Source organism: Dermacentor variabilis, chromosome 2, assembly GCF_050947875.1.
Source record: "Dermacentor variabilis isolate Ectoservices chromosome 2, ASM5094787v1, whole genome shotgun sequence".
Taxonomy (NCBI): domain Eukaryota; kingdom Metazoa; phylum Arthropoda; class Arachnida; order Ixodida; family Ixodidae; genus Dermacentor; species Dermacentor variabilis.
In genome coordinates, this window is record NC_134569.1 from 144,928,053 (window position 1) to 144,945,982 (window position 17,930).

At 43.8% G+C, this 17,930-nt stretch overlaps 1 protein-coding gene across 2 annotated transcripts in view; it reads right to left on the reverse strand.

Annotated features, from left to right (window-relative positions):
• Window positions 1–1,189: 1,189 nt before the first annotated feature.
• Window positions 1,190–17,930, reverse strand: part of LOC142572817 (uncharacterized) — a 76,152-nt gene continuing 59,411 nt past the window's right edge. For both annotated transcript variants that reach the window (XM_075682194.1, XM_075682193.1), the window contains exon 8: window positions 1,190–16,457. In XM_075682194.1, coding sequence (XP_075538309.1) covers window positions 16,176–16,457 — 282 coding nt within the window. In that variant the 3' untranslated portion in view covers window positions 1,190–16,175. The remainder of the gene's footprint in view (window positions 16,458–17,930) is intronic.

Here is a 17,930-nt window from a genome sequence, read left to right on the forward strand (position 1 = left end):
GCAATAAAGCTTCCCGTATGCTTCACCGCGCAACACTGCTGTATTATGAAGCTGACTTTCGGGAACCAGCATTATTCAACGCGTTGTGCTTTCCGAGCTTCGAAGCCATTGGCGAGGATTACAAAGGCGCAGTCGGTGCCACTGCTAACAGCAGTGAATAGTTCCAGTGAAAAACACGGCACCGAACAGCAAGAAGCTAGGCCTATCGTTGCCGCGGTGGTGGTTACGGCTGTCAGCGGATCTGCGTGCGAGAGCGCCTGTTCGAGGCGGCTAGATAATCAAACTGACGGCTATGGTGGCTTCGATTAATGCCGTTTCGGACCTGCGGTCATGGCAAGAAGTCCGGAAAATGGGACAGCGAGGGGTTTTTGAGTCCTAAATTTCAGATGTTCTTTACAGTGACTCCATGGGGTACCGTGGTGCTGCCGGGAAGGCGTCCGAATTATCGGGCGTCCGGAAAACCGGCCGTTGACTGTAGTTGAATAAGCCCAATGAAAACATTGCATTACCGCGAAAACGAGAAAATACCGCACTTTTGCGCAGTTGGCGCAAATGGCGCATGAGTGGGTGCAGCCGGAAGCAGGCAAGTCGAATTGTAGGAAAATGACGCAGTTGGACCACCACTGTATGTTGGCTTTCTTGGTCTTCATTCCAGAGAGTAAGGTTGTCGAACGAATGTTCATAAAAACTAGTATTATCGGGAAAGGCCATAACCAGCTCATCAGTGAGATCATTGAAGCAGAAATAATAAACTTCATAAATGTAATAAGTTTATAAGCCATGGATCGAGCTTTCAGAAAAAAAAAAGCTAATCTCCAAATGTTCTAATGTGCTGGGCATGAACTGATGACCCTGTGTACAGTGCAAGCTTCTGGTGTCGAATTTGCAAAGCTTTTCATTCTTAAGTGTGTTTTGCCATTAGCTGGCTGCATTTGCAGATGCTATGTCCCACATCAGAATTGGCTGAAATCTTCAATTCTAGCTAAGAGCTTTTTGTGAATACGGGCCATGATCAATAAATAAGCAGTCCAAAGTTGGTGCTTCATGTGTCCCCTGTCTCTTCTCTTTGTCACAGTTTCTTTGTGTGCTCCCTACGCCAAATATTGTGCAGCACCAAGTATCCCAAACTGCTACGTTTGTCACTCTGTAAAAAATGAACATGTATGAAGGAAATGACAAGGACAAACAGTAGATGCACACCTTCTGACATTTATTTCAGTGCATGTTTGTATATCAAAAATATACAACCAAACAGAACACGCAGGTTCACCGCAAAACTCAAAGCAGCACGACGCGCTTTGCTGTACTTTTTTTTTTAACCTTCCTTCACAAAGATGAGGTACAGAGAAAGTGGTGGCAATGGGGGCGAAAAGGATCAGAAAACGCCAGAGTATATCGCATGTGTACAGTGGTTTATATATACGTGTCAGTGTACACGGTACATAGGACAACAAACTTAACTTGTATGTTGCATGCATATGCAGAGCCCACACCTGCATGCACACACGCAGAGAATAACATTGGCAGTGTGTTTTCTTCTTAAACTTTCAGACAAAATAATGTGAGGATCACCGCCAAATAGCCGGCCTTCATGTCATGCCAACGGTACTCAAGTGCTGTCTGACCGATGACTTCCCATGTGTAGACATGCAATACAAATGACCAAAGTAACGCAGGTTGCCTGTGCATGCTTCTGTATTAAAGTAACCTGCAGTCTCGTTCTGATAACTTTATTAGGAGATTTTGCACTTATTGTCTTGGCACAAATTTCACAGAATTGCCTTCTTTTTTTCTTTTCAGGCAAACTAGCCAAGCAACGAAGCCAAATGTTTTACTGAGCAATGCGGACTAAAAAGTTCAAGCTTGCTGTGAAATTTCACTGCATAGAGAGCAGCGCTAAGCCCAGCAGTTTCTTTTAGAGGTACTTAGAAAAAAAAACAAATTGCTGTATACTTTAAATAATTGAAACATTGACAACAAAATTTGTATTAATAAATTAGTTAAAGCTAGGTGAGACAGCATGCCCTGTATCACCTTCCATAGTAATATGGCAGAACACCATATAAGAAAGCCTGTTGTCTACCCAGCGTGGTGAGACAAAAAAAAAAAAAATACAGGTTGCTAGGGTTCTGCATGAGAAATTTACCCAAGTGCAGGACGGCAGTGTATCTGGGCTTCCATACAGCAGTTTGCAGCACCGCTGACACGACAAGGAATGCCTCTGCCCAAAGGGAGGCCCATAACAAGCACCCGTATAATTCCAGGTGCAGAACAACTCCTTCAGAAACATCTGCGAGTTGTGGAAAGAGTTTAACAATATTGATAGTTGACGGAAGTTCTGCAAAAATAATTCTGCACCTGGCTAATAGATCACCAGAAAGAAAAGATATAAACAAATCTTCCTAGACGAGAAGCCACTGGTTGTGTAACGACCGCACAAGATGCAATAACGACTACACTGTATCTCCAATTTTTGTCATTTCTTTTTCTATACCGTACATTTCACAAACATTCTAGCAGAAGTAATTGAAGGCCATTGACAAGGACAAACTTTCTCTGCAGATTACAGTGGCCACCAAAAGGCTCAGTCAAAAAGCAAATACAAAGATTCCACAAGCATAAACTGGTCATGCTGGCAACGTTAAACGCACTGAGCCTATGTTACTGCCACTACCAACGCCATGACATATTTGCACCACAAAAGTGAGCAGGCAGTCACTAAATGCAACTGTGTTCCGAACGGCACAACATACCTCAATAAATGTAAGTGGGTTTGAACTGCAAAGACAGAAGCAGAGCCATTTAAAAAAGGAGAAAAGGAAGGCAGAGATACATAAGAGCAACAGAGAGGTCCAAGTAAGCCAGACTGTACAGACAATGTCGTCACCTCGTGCCCAACATGCACACATGTGCACTTGAAGGATTCACCCAAAAGGCATCAAACAACCCCAGTAAGCCCAACGGCACTGAACAAAACGTCCAGTGTAAGCGCAGGATTATCTTCACGCCTATCGAGCACAAAGACAGCACCTCGAGTGCTCAAGCCTGTGAAACATTACACACTGCCCAGTCGAGCATGATGCACGAAATGCGGTAGGACTACACCACTAGCTGGCTTGCAGCACAGTGAACCGTGCGCCAGTTGTTCAAGCACAAAGTAAGGCTGACAATCCTTTGCCAGAAAACATCGCGAGGAGCCTGTTCTGATGGCGAATGTGCACAATCTTTTCCATGCAGCTCTCTCAAGTGATAAAGCCGAAGATGCGCAACTCTGACGTTTTTCTCGGTATTTCTCAGTGAAATGCATGCGAACAGGGTACCCGCAGCATGCAACACCTCAGTAACACTTAACAGACTTGCACTTACGCAGATTGGCACTCTTTCCTCTAGACACCTCTGCGAATGTATGAAAACATCTGAGAGTACTTATCAAGGGAAGTCCAAACATCGCCAAAGAAGGTGCAGATGCTGACAGCAAAGCATTAACAAAACGGTTAGCAAGATGTTAACAGCAAAGCAGTGCAATTTTGACAGTAAAAATTCAGTGAGCAGATATACGCAACTTAATGCGAATTATCCAGACCAAGATAGCACAGCACTTGGCCAGCAAATTTCTGCAGGAAATTAATTCCTGAAGTGCAGATTGTTTTTGGGAGGTGACATTAGACGTAAAACAAATGTCTTCTTGTTGACATGGACACCATATTTTCCGGTATACAAGTCGCACCTTTGTATAAGTCAAACCCTGCTCAAAATGGCAGCTTTTCTGGAAAAAAGGAAACTTATATATGTCGGACCGGTGTATAAGGCGCACCTGTTCATTTGGCAAGCGATCTTAAAAAAAAAAAAAAAGATATATAGTGACATTTCAGCTTGTGAACGCGGGCCACACGCAAGCGTACGTATCAGTGCCATTCCTACAGAATTGCGATGGCAATGATATGGACAATCTGGCCGCATTTCTGTTGTCGTGGTCCCGGCGATGTTCCCTATAAAGTCTAAGGGCGATAAAATCATCCCCGCACCATATGCTGTATGTGCGAGTGAAAGCGTGCGACGGTGAGCCGAATTGCCCACAAAGGACAAAAGCGGGAAGGGAGTGTGGGAAGGAGGGGGTTGGCTTGTACTCTAGTAGCAACTGCGTAGGTCGCACAGCCACGCGCGCCGTATCTTGAAAGCGGTCTGCAGATGCGACTTCGGAATCAGTCAACTCACGGTCGGCCTGCCGCCACTTCCGTTGCTGCTCCGTCCTTCTCACACGGCGCTCGGCTACTCAATAAAGAAAAGAAGTCGGCACCTCCATAGTGCGCACGCAACCCATAGCAACTGCCAGAGGAGGTCAACCGAGTGTGCTTCGTGTGGGCACAGCATCCAATCCAATTCTAAAGTGAAGCTTTCTTTGCCTCTTCCTTCGACTTTCCCACTGCTACTGCTGCCGCTGCTGTGGGCTGCTGCGGCTGCTGCTGTCACACACACTGTGTTGGGGGGTCATTCAGAGCATGTATATAGATGACAGGTGCGAATAAGAGAGGAAAGGCGACGGGAGAAACTCGTTTTCACCCCTCCGCGTCGAATGTGCACAATGCCCTCTGGAGTTCCCAGGCCGTTGCCATAATAGCCGCTTGACAGCTGTAATTATCCGTGACTCCCCTCAGAAGCACTGCAGAAATTGCAGCACTTCCCTTTCTACTAAGGTGCGAGTCCAGAGGGGACATAGATAAACGTGTAGAGAGGAGGGAGGAGAAGAGGAAGTTCCTACATAAGAAAGGGGGGAGGTGACGTGAGAAGGCAAGGAAACCCCACTACTATACGAGAGCGGTTGCGGGAAAACAGGATAAGATTAAGTTCAAGGTACAGTACAGTACGCTGCTATTTCTGAAAAATAAACGCCATGCAAATATGTAAAGCAGGTAAATTACGCAGGGCGTGCAGAAGCAGAGCCGCATTAATTAAAGCACACCGCAGGGCGCAAAAGACACTATGGAAGCGCTCGACCATCAAATCAACGCTTATGTGCCCACCACATTAGCTTTGCGCCACTACGGCTTGCCTCATAATCCGATTGTGATTTTGGCAAGTACAACCCCATAATCCAATTCAAGTTTAATACTTCTGCCACAATGCGATATGCCATGGGAGGCAATGACAATGCTCAGCCCTCACAGAGATTATAAAATATGGCGTACAACAACGCCTCATGCAAACACCTCTCCCTGTGTGTTCTGTGCGCTACGCAGACAAACAGCAGTGGTGCACGCAAGGTACTATTTAACATCAACTCACCACTCTCGTGTTAGCCTAAACGTTGAATAAATTAAGCTTTAGCCGTCAACATTACTGCTAATTATCGTCAATCAAAGCATCCAGCGTGGAAAGCTTCACTTACATCGATTCCCACAGTGCGTGGGATCTGCATAATTTTTACGGCAGTTCTTTCCGGGAAAAAAATGTATGTAAGTCACACCGTTCTATAAGAAGCATCAACGAAAAATTCAGCAAAGAAACTACTTATACACCGGAAAATACGGTATGTACGTATGCCAATGTGTTACTCAGACTTCCTTAATCATTAAAAACAAAGAAATTAAGAAAAACAAGTAGTATTGAATAGGGTCAGTCCTACAGAGGTGGAGTGCTGTTAATCCACATGCAGTGCAAGAGCTTCGTGATGATGGATAAAGAGAGAATGTGTACCTATGGCACACATAAACATTGTCTTAAGCGCAGCGTGGAATTACATGAAGAAACAACAAATTTAACTATCCAAAGTACATAGGCACTTTAGCATGGATCAAGTAATTTGTCCCACAGTTCCTCCTATTATGTATCATTTGGCAATTCTGAGTACCAACATGCAGCTTACAGATAATGTGTGACAGTGATCTAACGATTTCGCACAAATAAGAAAGGAATGAAGGCTTGGGTCACAGTAGCAATTAGCGAGCAAGCAGACTTTAACCCAGCTCCAGCGTTGTAAACTTCTCTGACACACAGGCATCTATATCTGGCAAGTGGATGACAGTGCCACAAGGTGTTGCAAGACCCACAACATGCTTACACTGATGCTGTCATAAATCAGTACATGTGCGCCTACCCCTCTTGAGCCAAAAAAGCACCAAGAATTGACGAGAAGCAGCCATTATATTACGCTCAAAACAACAAGCATCGGACCACTCTACATACAGGGGCTTCTCAATGAAACCAGCCTAGACTTATCGGCAAATCACAACGCCATTTAAAAGCACACTTTATGAACACATTTTTTTCACAAGGCAGCAACTTCGTTCTCAGATGAATTATGTGACACAAAACTATAGCAGAAATGGTGTACACACGTAACCCACTGCAATGCAATGAACAAAAGAAGCAATGCGACAAAGGTGACGGAAAACGATGGAACAATGGAATTGTAAATATGACAAAAAAAAAACAGCAAGGATGACTGAAAAAATAGAAAAGACAGCTTTGGAAAATGAGCACTACAGGGAGCTGAATAATTGCCACTTTAAATATACAAGGCCAATGTGAAGGACAGAATGAACAGACTTCGAAACTATGCTTCGCAGTTCCAAATGCTTCAGGGCCTCTCCCAGTGACATTGAAAGAGATTGGTACAGGTGGCATGGCACTGCGACCACACAGTCTGACGCATGTGCACTTCAATAAATACATTGAACGACAAATTGGAATATGCATTGCCATTTAAAAAAAAAAATGTTACCACAGCAGTTCTCAGGAGGGTTTCTGACCGGCCAGCAGTAAAACGCCCATACACCCGACACCAGACAAAATAAACAAAAAGAAAGAGAAAGAACTGCCGAAAGTGGCTTTGTGCGACACAAACAAGTTTTGAGGTAGTAGCGAGATGACATGCCCTTATGGCAAGGTGTGCGTCTCATGAAATGGGGCACCACATGCTGAGAAGACACACCAAGAAAGTAGCTAACACGAAAGACAGGAGATGCTAGAGCTCTGCAAGACCAGGCCACTGCCGTCAAGGGGTGGGCGGAGAGAGGTCATGGTGGCTGTGAGCAAGTTCAGCTGCTAATTGTTGGGCAGAAAAGCAGGTGGCAAGCAACAAGGCTTGCTAGAAACAAATGCAGAAAAACACAACAGTGCTTTCCTTTCTTGCTCTAACGTACACCTAGCACTGTTTTACACCTCGGTGCCCCAAGTAATGGCCTCAACAGCTAATACATACACCACAGCATAGTGTCCCAGAAGAGTTGCCAGCAATACAGCAACGGTACGCTAGTCTGCAACATGAGAGGCAGCCCTGTGTGTACGCGCTGTCCACCAGGTGACGCTATTATGAGATGGCTCACTTCAGAACACAGGTCGCCAGGTGGACAAGGCGTCAATGCAGTGATTCTCTCCATGCAGACAAGATGGCCTCTGCAGTGGGGTATAAACATGGCAACGATTCCTGCTTTCATTTCGCATTCTCATAAACCCACACGATTTCCTTGATATACAGCACAGCTTTAGACAACAGTAAACTGTGTAAAGTAACCCTGAAGTTCGAGTAGCCGTGGCCTACACTGTAAGAAAGGTTATCACTCTTTGGAGCTCATCTTGCCCCCAATAATTATTGTAATCTATCTTACATGCCTTTTCTTTCTTTAATGCTGCATACCTGGCACTTCGAGGTCCCAAACAGCATGCACGTTATCAGCATGACATAGCATTCTTGACAGGAAAGTAGTGAACGTGGAATTTTCAGGAAGGGAAATGCAAGCAAGCCAGATAATGATTCTTGTTTGGGGACAAGATAATGCCCCAAAGGGTGTATAAATTTTTTACCCATCCTGCAGGGCATGCTAGAAGCAAGCTGTACTGAATCAAGAGCCCTCCGGTATGTAACATGTACACACACGCAACTGAACCACTCCTGCAGTCTAGACACTAACAGGAACGCACAAACTATGTTGATGATCTCACAACTGGCTGGTTCGTCGTGCCTCACCTCACCTGGGCAATGCGAGCTGATCAGTCAAGCCGCGATACGGGTAGGTCGCCGGCATGAAAAAGTGTACGCTGGTCTAAACAGCAGGAGCTCAGAAACAAGAAAGCAGTGCTAAATGATCACAACAAACCTTGTCTGAGTAAAACTGAACCACCTTTCCGGAGTCTCACTCTTGGATGCCTTTCAATCCCAACGGGAAGCCTACCGTTCACTTCCGCATAGCATTTTATGGTAACAAGCTTCACTAGTGAAGTTAGACAATTCACGCAGCAGCAGTAACTTGTAGTGAATGAAAACTTACTATCTGTCTCTAATCAAACAGTAACAAGCTCAAATTCACCACACTAATTTCAAACAGTGCACTGCTTAGCATCTTAGTATGCTTAGTATCTTTGCCAGGATGCCTGGCGTCACCTAACACTTTGGTGAACAGCACAACGAACCTGCTGCCAATGTTACATTTCTTCTGCACATCCTACTTTACTTTGCTGATAAGTGAACAGAAGCTTATATGCTTGTTCAAATGCACTGTCACAGCTTACGAGCACCCAATGCCAAGGTCAACCACTGTTGCTTCAGGACAAAAACATTGCCGAAATGTCGCACACAAGAACACATCTTAATTTCTAAACAAGGAAGGCTTATATAAAGATTTCTTGGGGTACATAATGAACTTATGCCTCCAATCAATGCATAAAACTAACAACTCACACAAAGCTTTGAACAGTTTGATTGGAAAGTGACTAAAACAGGTCAGCAGTAACAAGAAAACCTTCCAGTGCATGAGACCATCCTTAAGCACCAAAAGCACTCAATATACACTAGCTAATCATTTTGTTTTAAAATTCTCCGTACACGACAGCTGGATCCCATCACAATAATCTGGTAAGCATGGCGCGCTCTTCTGAGAAAAGCAACCGTACGTATGATGTTTCACAGTACCAGCCCGCCTGACATGGCAATCACCTGTCCCATACCCACCACCATGCCATTGCAGGCAGGACACAAGTGCCTACAAAACTGGGCACTGCATTTTCAATCCATACCACTCAGACTTCACACATGAACTTCAGTGCAGCCACAACACTTTGGTAACCGACACTGAAGCCACCACTTCTGGTTGCACATGCAATACCTTGGCAACAAAGAACAATTACTGCACTCCAAGTGCAAACATGCGAGTTACACAAAACCAGCCAAGAATTGTACATATACACGCATATATACAGACAACTAGAGCCCACCATCCTTAAGCACACTGCAATTACAACATTACTATATAGTGCCTCAACCGAGGCTCTACCAGTATCCAGCCAGCTGATTCACATGCAATAAGGTTGTGTGTGTGTGGACGTCCAAACAACAATTGAGCTGTGCTTCATGATTCCACATGTATACTGGTGCCAGGAAAGATTACAATAAAGAAAAAATGCTGGCAGTCAGCTTGGAGAATTGACCAATGAGTGACGAACATGTTTGACACGCAGCACACCTCTTCTCAGATGCCAAAAAGCCTGTCACAAATTGCTCATCATCTTTTCCGACCTAGTGCCATGACACTGGCTCGTGGCTTTCACACAGCATACTACACACCAGATTTTTCAAAGCATCTTTAGAGGCACCTTAACAGCTTCACTGTACAACACAGAGCAAGCGCTGATGTGGTGCGGTCTGATCACTGACTTGGATTTCTCAGAGAAGAATTCCCAGAGCCCTCATGTCCCATCTCGGCAAAGACTGTCCCCGAAGGACATCAGAGGCATGTTGGCTGAGACGTTCCTAAAGAGCTGCAGTACACTGTACACTATCAACACGTAACTATGCTTCAGGCCAGTGACTATAAAACAATTCTCAACAACTTCCTGCACCACTTCATAATGAAATGCCAACCATTAACCTGCAAAGCAGCAACCGTCACAAAGCATGCTGCTCCGCTACGTACCACATTCCTTTTGGATTCATGTCGAAAGCTCCTCAACCATCTCAACAAGACGTCTTAAGTGACTCCATCTATCACGCATGTCATACATGGTACAGACCGAAATACAGATGCTTTCATGTTTCAAACCAGGGACCCCTATACATGTGTGGCATCTACAGTGAGCACGCCACCAAATTAAGAAACGCCATCTTCACCATGCACGTGGGATTCTCTGTCCAGTGCTCACAATACAGAGTCAGGCAAACACCCTGTCCTATGGCACATGCCTGTACTACCATGCACACAAAACAGCAAGCGAGGCAATGAACATACCAGCTAAACCCAAACGGTACTGTAGCCCTTTATCCCTAGCGGAATATCACAGGCATGACAAAAAAAAAAATGTATTTACCTATAGCTTTATATGTACATTCTCAGCATCTAAACACCTTCAAAAAGAAAACGGTACTAATCACAAGTAGTACTAAAATCAAGGACCAGCCAAAAATAGTATCCTACATGTGTGCTTTAAGCACATAGTAAAAATCTACCAGCAACAGCACAGAGCTGAACGATCTGGCAAGCCCAAGGCATTCCACATGCCAATGCACAGAATAAAAATATAGAAGAATGGACCAGAGCATAGCATTTTTTTTAATGATTCCTTTTCTTTCTTTCTTTTTCATTTCTAAATTTTCCTACCCGTTAAGATGAAATGTGTGCCTATTAATGATCCAAAATTCATACCCACACAAAAAAAATTTTTTTTAAGAATCATACTTGTAAAAAGAAGAGAGAATCGGTCGAGCACCACTGGGCTAGATAACTTGCCTTTTGCTATTTCTCAAGCTTCAAGTAATAAGAGCCATTACTGCCACTGAGAAGACCACCAGCACTAGACCGTCGTAAGTTCACTTGGGAACATTGTCTTACAACTGGCGATTACCAAGGGGCCCCTCACATTGTATCACGGGTAATTAATTAAATCTGAGCAAAACTAGCATGCAGGTAATGGGAACAACACGCACAGCACGCCTTCTGGTGTTGCCACGTGCAGCAACAAAATGCTCTCCTCAGTGTGCTACATTCAGCCAGCGAGCCAGCACAGCCTGGCAAGCTACTAACAGAGAACCCCAACTATGAGCCCATAAACAATGCACCCAAGTTCAAACCTAAAGACCGGTTCCAAACAAAACAGCACCACAGTCAAGAAGCTTATGTTGTGAATGCGAGCATTGATGGCGTGCCCTTTAGTGATGCAACACAATCACTAGTTATTATCAAGCTTTCAATAGTGCCATCAATAGTGCACTATCTATACAGCTATTACAGTCAGTGCACTGTCAATAGTATTATTGACAGTGCACTATCAATAATGTAAACTTGCACAACATACCGCACGTAAGCATTGCAACATAAAATTGGCGATGTTTCCCTGTTCCCAATTGTCATTATCAATGGTAAGTTATCACAAAATTTCTGGTAATTTCACTAGCCAAGAATTACAAAATTACCAATAACACTGTTAACAGCAAACTATCACAATACTGTAAATAGATTTTGTTACACTATCGAGTTTTATAGTGAAATATTGTAACATATTGATGGTGCTATCAGTGGCAATACTACCAACAGTCCCTTTTACACTACACTATCAATGGTTTCAAACACCTATCAATGCCATCAATAGTCAATGTACTGATAGTTTTGCAGCACTGGTGCCCTTACATGGAGGTTCACAACCTTTCTAAGTGGCGCTGAAGGTAGGAGCACAAAACCCAGTTGTGCCAAGAAACGGCAAGGCAAATTGCTTGGGTGCGGAGCAGAGTGTGTCTTGTGGATTCGTGTATCGCAGGTTTTATCAACAATCATGACGATGCCTCCACCTCGGGAAGGAAAAATTTGCAAACAGCTACATTGCCTCTTGCGATTCTCAAGTACCAGCACACCTACACTTGGCCTCTCTCATTACTTCAAACTGATGGATGTTGATTTTAAAGAAGAAAATTAAAAACAAGAATATACGCAAAAACGGAGCTGAGTGCAGGCTTCAGAATCTAAGTTGCAAGGGAAACAAATAATCCCAAGGACTGCCCATTATTGTCAGAGCTATGTTAATGTGCAGGATATTCAATGAACACAAAGTTTCTGAGATCTGCTGACAAAAATAAAAGCACCCTCACATACTCATGAACAAGCATCAAACACTCTTCATAACTGATTTCCAAATGGCATTATCATGTCTACATCACAATCAACAACGACGTCAGGCAATCATTGAACTTCTAGTGCCAACTTGAAAGTACAGGCCAACGTGCCGCTTAATACATATTAATCAGGTACAGCTTTTTTCCCTTGAACCAAAATAAAACACTGCAGCTTTCCACCTTCCTTGCTACTGCAAAACACTACACTAAGGATTTTATGCCTACAAAATAAAACAACTTGCACATGTACATTTTCAGAGCTCCCCAGATGAATGTTCTATATTTTTTTCCTCGTGCTGGTGGCTAGAATCTCTCATCTGCAGTCACCATTAGCACCTTACTGGCACAACTGCTCATAAGGATCAGCACATCTCTATTGGTTATGAATTTCCTCTAACTCCTTTGTATCTCATCTTCTGTCTGTAACTTTAATGTCAACTTTTTCTTTTTCATCATTCTTTTTTGTTCAACTATGACATAAATTCTGATGGAATACAAGAGCTCTTCATCCTACTAAGCTCAACTGCTGCAACATTGTGCAATTGGACAGAAAGAAATGTAAGAAGTATTAGCCTCCAATCTTTTGTGTGCGCCTTGATTCAGAAAGTCAAGCACATGGGCAGATGTACAACATAGCTTAAATGAACATGACGCAACCTTATTTTCTTTCGACAAATAGCACTTCTTTAGCTGTCCCATGCAAGCATGGCAGTGGATTCTCAGCGCCATGTTGAGAATTAGGCAAGCTCAGCCTAATGCAAGCAGAGCATAACGCAAACTCGCTTTAATGCGAATGCACCGAATCTCGTTATTACCAGCAACAACAGGAGCCCAATTACATCCATTGCAGGACAAACGTTTCTCAGTTACATCTAGAATAACCCCTGTACTGCATTCCTGTGGGAACCAAAGCAAATGTATTCACGCTGTTCAGTTCATCAAAGAATTCAGCTTAGTCAATAAGGAGACTTGGATTATAAGTCCACTGCAATAGTACTAAACCTGTAGATACAGGAAAAGTGCAAATCAGCAAACAAGTGATAACAGTCCCACTTTTCCTACATTACTGTAAGCGCACCCAAACACAAGAAAAAAATGTTGGGCCTAATAACACATCCTCTGAGAGCGCTCATGGAGAGCAGTGGATGAGCTAACATAAAATATAGATGCAATAGCAACTAGGCGGTAATAACATCCTCTGCTATGGCACCACACAATGACAGATGACTGCCAAACACAAGAGGAAAATAGCATGAAATGAGATGGAAAAGTATTTTGTACTTCGAGCAACGCCTTCACGGTCATGCAGTTAAAAACGCAGTTAATAATACATCAGCCCATCAAGGGTGCCTTGTCCTAGATACCTGCCTAAGGGGCATTTCTTGCCTCAATCTATGGTCTGGCATTTGCAAGCAAATCTTCAAACCTGTGAAAACATGCAGAGCCTTGCGAATGAACTACTTGGATCAGTAGGGCAGCTACATAGGCTGCGATTTCATAAAAATCATGAAACATTCAAATGGAGACAAGACAGTTGACAAAGTCTGCATATAAGTGATTGTGGCAGGTGAAGACATAACCACTAGAATTTTCAGTGCCAACAGTATTTTGCATTCCTCAATGACATTAGTGACAGTGGCACACGATGTCCAAGGCTGTTAAAAAGAAGCGGTTCTTTTAAAGTGACTCATGTCATTGTTTTAGTGCAATAGTACAAGAATAGGCATGAAATTTTTGCCATTAAAATTATTCTTTTTTCTGCACCTAAATTCCGATGGATGTGATGTGGCACCAGGCATTTCCATTCTGCTTTCTTTTTATTTTCTGCTTTATGTGCACAGGGCAGGAGAAACTTTCAAAGGCCTTTCTGACAAGTGATCTTTGTATTCACCAGCATGGGGGCTCCCAAAAATGTGCAACAATTTCCACAATATCCACGTGACATTTCTGTACAACCGTAGCAGCTTATGGCCCGCGCTATGCTTACAGGCAGTCCTGGTTGAGCACACAGCTGGGACAGACAGAGTCGTTCAGTGGCAGCGATAGAACACGGCATGCCTTTCGCCATGATTGGCAAGCAAATCAAGACTCGATGTAACAAACCCACATATAGCAAATTATCAGATATAACGAGGTAAACCTAAACAGTTTGTCACTGATATCAATGTGTATCAAATATACGCTTGTAACAAATGTATACTTACAACAAATATTCAATATATAACAAGCATATTTTCAGGTCGCATGTGATTTTTTTTATAATGATGTTAATTACGTTAGGCATATCTGTCAACAAAATGTCATGCTGGTGTTTTTCCAACCATGACTTCAAACTATAGGACTTAAACCTGCCAGGAGTCGTGCTACCTTCGGTTCTTCTCCAATTCGCGTGGCTACACAGTTGCAATTTACACAAACATTTAAAATTGCGTAATTATCATTTAATCGACTTATGAGATGCCCATTTACAACATCATAGCCAACAGGACAGTAAACTCGTACTGTTGGCACCGCTAAAATTTGGAAACCACAATTTAACAACAAATTTAAACAATAAGAATAATATATAAATTCTAGGGTTTTACGTGCAAAAACCAGGATCTGATTATGAGGCACGCTGTAGTGGGGGACTCCGAATTAATTTTGACCACCTGGGGTTCTTTAAAATGCACCCAAATAAGAATCATAACATGGTATCAACAAGTGAAGCAGTTTTACATTCCAAAGTCACAGTAAAGGTACGAGGGATGCCACGGGACTATGAACCAATTTTGACCACCTGGGTTTATTCAATGTGCACTCAAACTAAAGTACACAAATGTTTATGTAATCCAGCCCCTAACAAGAAAGGGACAGGAAATCAAACCAAGAAACCTCGCGCTCTCAGCAGCAGAATTGAACCATCCTTAAGTTTTACCTTACACTTTAGAAAAAACAGAGGCCTTCACCTTACCCTTTATTAGTGCGTTTTAAGAACATGCACATGTTTGGGAGTTTGTAGCACTTTCTGTGAAGTCTTATGCTTCAGCGGCATGACAACTGTGATTTGCAGCAGCTCTCTATAATCATGAAAATTGCAATAAAACCACTGGTTGCACAACTCTTTTAGAATGTAATTATGTTATAGAAAATGAAACTTTTTTTCAAAAATGTATTCATTCCATCTACCAAAACAAGTGTCTTAATATCAGACTTTCCTGTATAAGATGTATCATGGCCATAGTAACTGATATTAGCAGGCCCTAAAAATGCTTGCTTAACAATGCCTGAAGCCATTCCTCATTGAGGTTCTTCGTAAAGGATTCATTTAGAAAATCTGAAAGTCTTGCCAGTAGATTCTAGTGAAACTGGAAATTCATCCAGTGGAGTACTTGCAAGACAAAAGAAATATTGAACCAGTTCATTGACTGACACTGCTACTACTGCCATTGCACGAAACAGCCTGTGCCACTAAAGTCTGTTCCAGCAAGATGATGTCAAACCTGTAGGCACAGCGCAGGCCAATGCCACTCCAACACCATCGCCCCCGCTCAGGAACAGTCTCCACAGCGGTGGTGACTACACACACACACGCACACACACACAAGGGCAAGTGCACCCAGCTCCCTAGTGAACACAAATCTCAAACCGGAGGGCATCGGCAGCACGCCGAGGCCTCTGCCTGACCTCATTCGAAAAGGCAATCAGGCAGAAGTGGGAGTGCAGCAGCAGTCAAGAACACGGCAGGAGTGGGACCCGTTGTTCTCCTTGCAAGACCATTTAGCAACCCGGTAGGCAGTAATCACAGACGACATGGCAAGGTCCCTGTCATTTTTGCCAGCACACCCTCGTCCGTAGACATCGACGACCGAAAAAGACGGCACTATGACAGACGGTATGAATGTGGCGAGCAGTCCCACTGCCACCCTACAGTGTCTCTCTCTTTTGAGGAGGCCGGCAATGATTGGGAGGTAGGCGCGGTGGTGTGTACTGCGTGACATCATCACAGTGAGGCCCCTAACTGTCACCTGTCGAGCGGAGTCCTAGCCCGCAGGCTCGAAAGAGCCCCGAGGGGCTCAGGTCGCACAGACAATGCGCCCCCTCAGGCGGGGTGGTGCCACGCATAGGGGGCAGTACCGCAAGGCATGGGCACCTGCATGGTGTGGTAATGCTGGTGGTGGTGGTGATGGTGGTGGTGGTGCTGGTGCTGGAGGTGCAGGGGTGGCGGCGGCTGGTGCTGCTGCGGCTGATGACGGTGCGGCTGGTGATGCTGGTGATGGTGCTGGCTCTTGGCACCGGCGTCTGCGGGGGACAGGGACGGTGGGTAGCCCAGCGAGGCGTACGTAAGGGCTTCGCTGTGCTCATTCTTCACTATGTCCGGAATCTGTGGATGATGTAGACAAAAAAAAATATGATGCAATCCGCAATTTCAAAAGCCGGACAACTAGAATTCTTTGCAATGAAACATGCAAAGGTCAGATTGAAAAAGCACGAAAGACAAAGCGGGAAAACATTATATTTTTTCTTCACTTCTTTCAGCGAGAGGCATTTCTCCCCGTTTTTCAATGCTGTCGGCCACCATGAAGACCGACAGCACCTATAGAAGCAGTGACTGCAGCTACCTTGAAAACAGATGCAAAGTAGGGCACGACAGTAGATGTTCGTTAGAAGCATAAGATTGTCAAGAGCAGAAGCATCAAGTCATAGAGTGTAGGGAAGGCATAGATGCCTGCAAGAACAGTGGGACAGGTTTGTAGTACCTGCAGACTTTGAAACCAGCGCGATTCACCATAGAGAGCCCACCGATAAGCTTGGAGTTGCTCACACACTTGGAAACTTCATGTTTAGCAGCACAGTAGTACAGTTAAAGGTACCAACATAAAAAAAAGGAAAGTGCAATGAAAAGATAACGCTACACATAATTGAATCAACCACAATGTCACTCCACAAATGGTTAAACCTTCCAGGGTAAATTTTTTTTCGCCATATGCAACCACCCAGGATCAATTTTTTTAGTGCAGATTCCAATTCTTCTAAGGGACCTATATAAAAGAACATTACTGTAATTTTTCTAGGGTGACCGTAAAGTGAGAAAAAATATTTTGTGTTGGTATATATGTACTGTTTATTCATGAATACCAACAATAAAGAAAGGAAATAAACTTATAATTAAAAATTTGATGCATTGTTATACACATAAAGCTTAGAAAATGCGCACACTAGAATATTTCGCAAGTCTCAAATGTTCCTGCTCATACACTAATATTTACGTCCATAGCGTAATCGAACTGCATAGGTGAGTGCACTCAAAAAAACTGTGTGGCTGTGTACCCGTCAAAAAAGCAATATGTGTGATGAACTTCCACTAATCTTCATCTTATCGCCAACCAGAGGCAATTTGTGTTCGAGAGTCTCCAAAAAAAGAAAAGAAAAGGAAACGCAAGAACGGTGGCATCCTTCCTATGCGCACCCCTGTGAGCACTATAGGTGTGAGAAACAGGCGGTCGCCCTTTCAGCGATTAGTAACAAGATAGCCATCAGTTTTTCAAACGCAAGAAGCTGAAACCGCCTGCGGAACAAAACCCAAACCGCCGCCCGCCAGCGCACGCGCTGATGCGCGAGCGGTAATATATAGACGCACCGGAGCAAACTAGCTCTAACACAAACCATGCAATGAAAACCAAGAGAGGGAGGCGCGAGAAAAAAATTCCCTCTATTCCCACATAGTGGCAGCACATGCCAGCAAAGAAAAAATTAGGAAATTGGCGCACATTTTAAATGTAGAGATAGCGCCATAAACATACGGCATCAACCATTTTGGACTTGTTCACAGCGCCATATATTTACGTCACTGAAC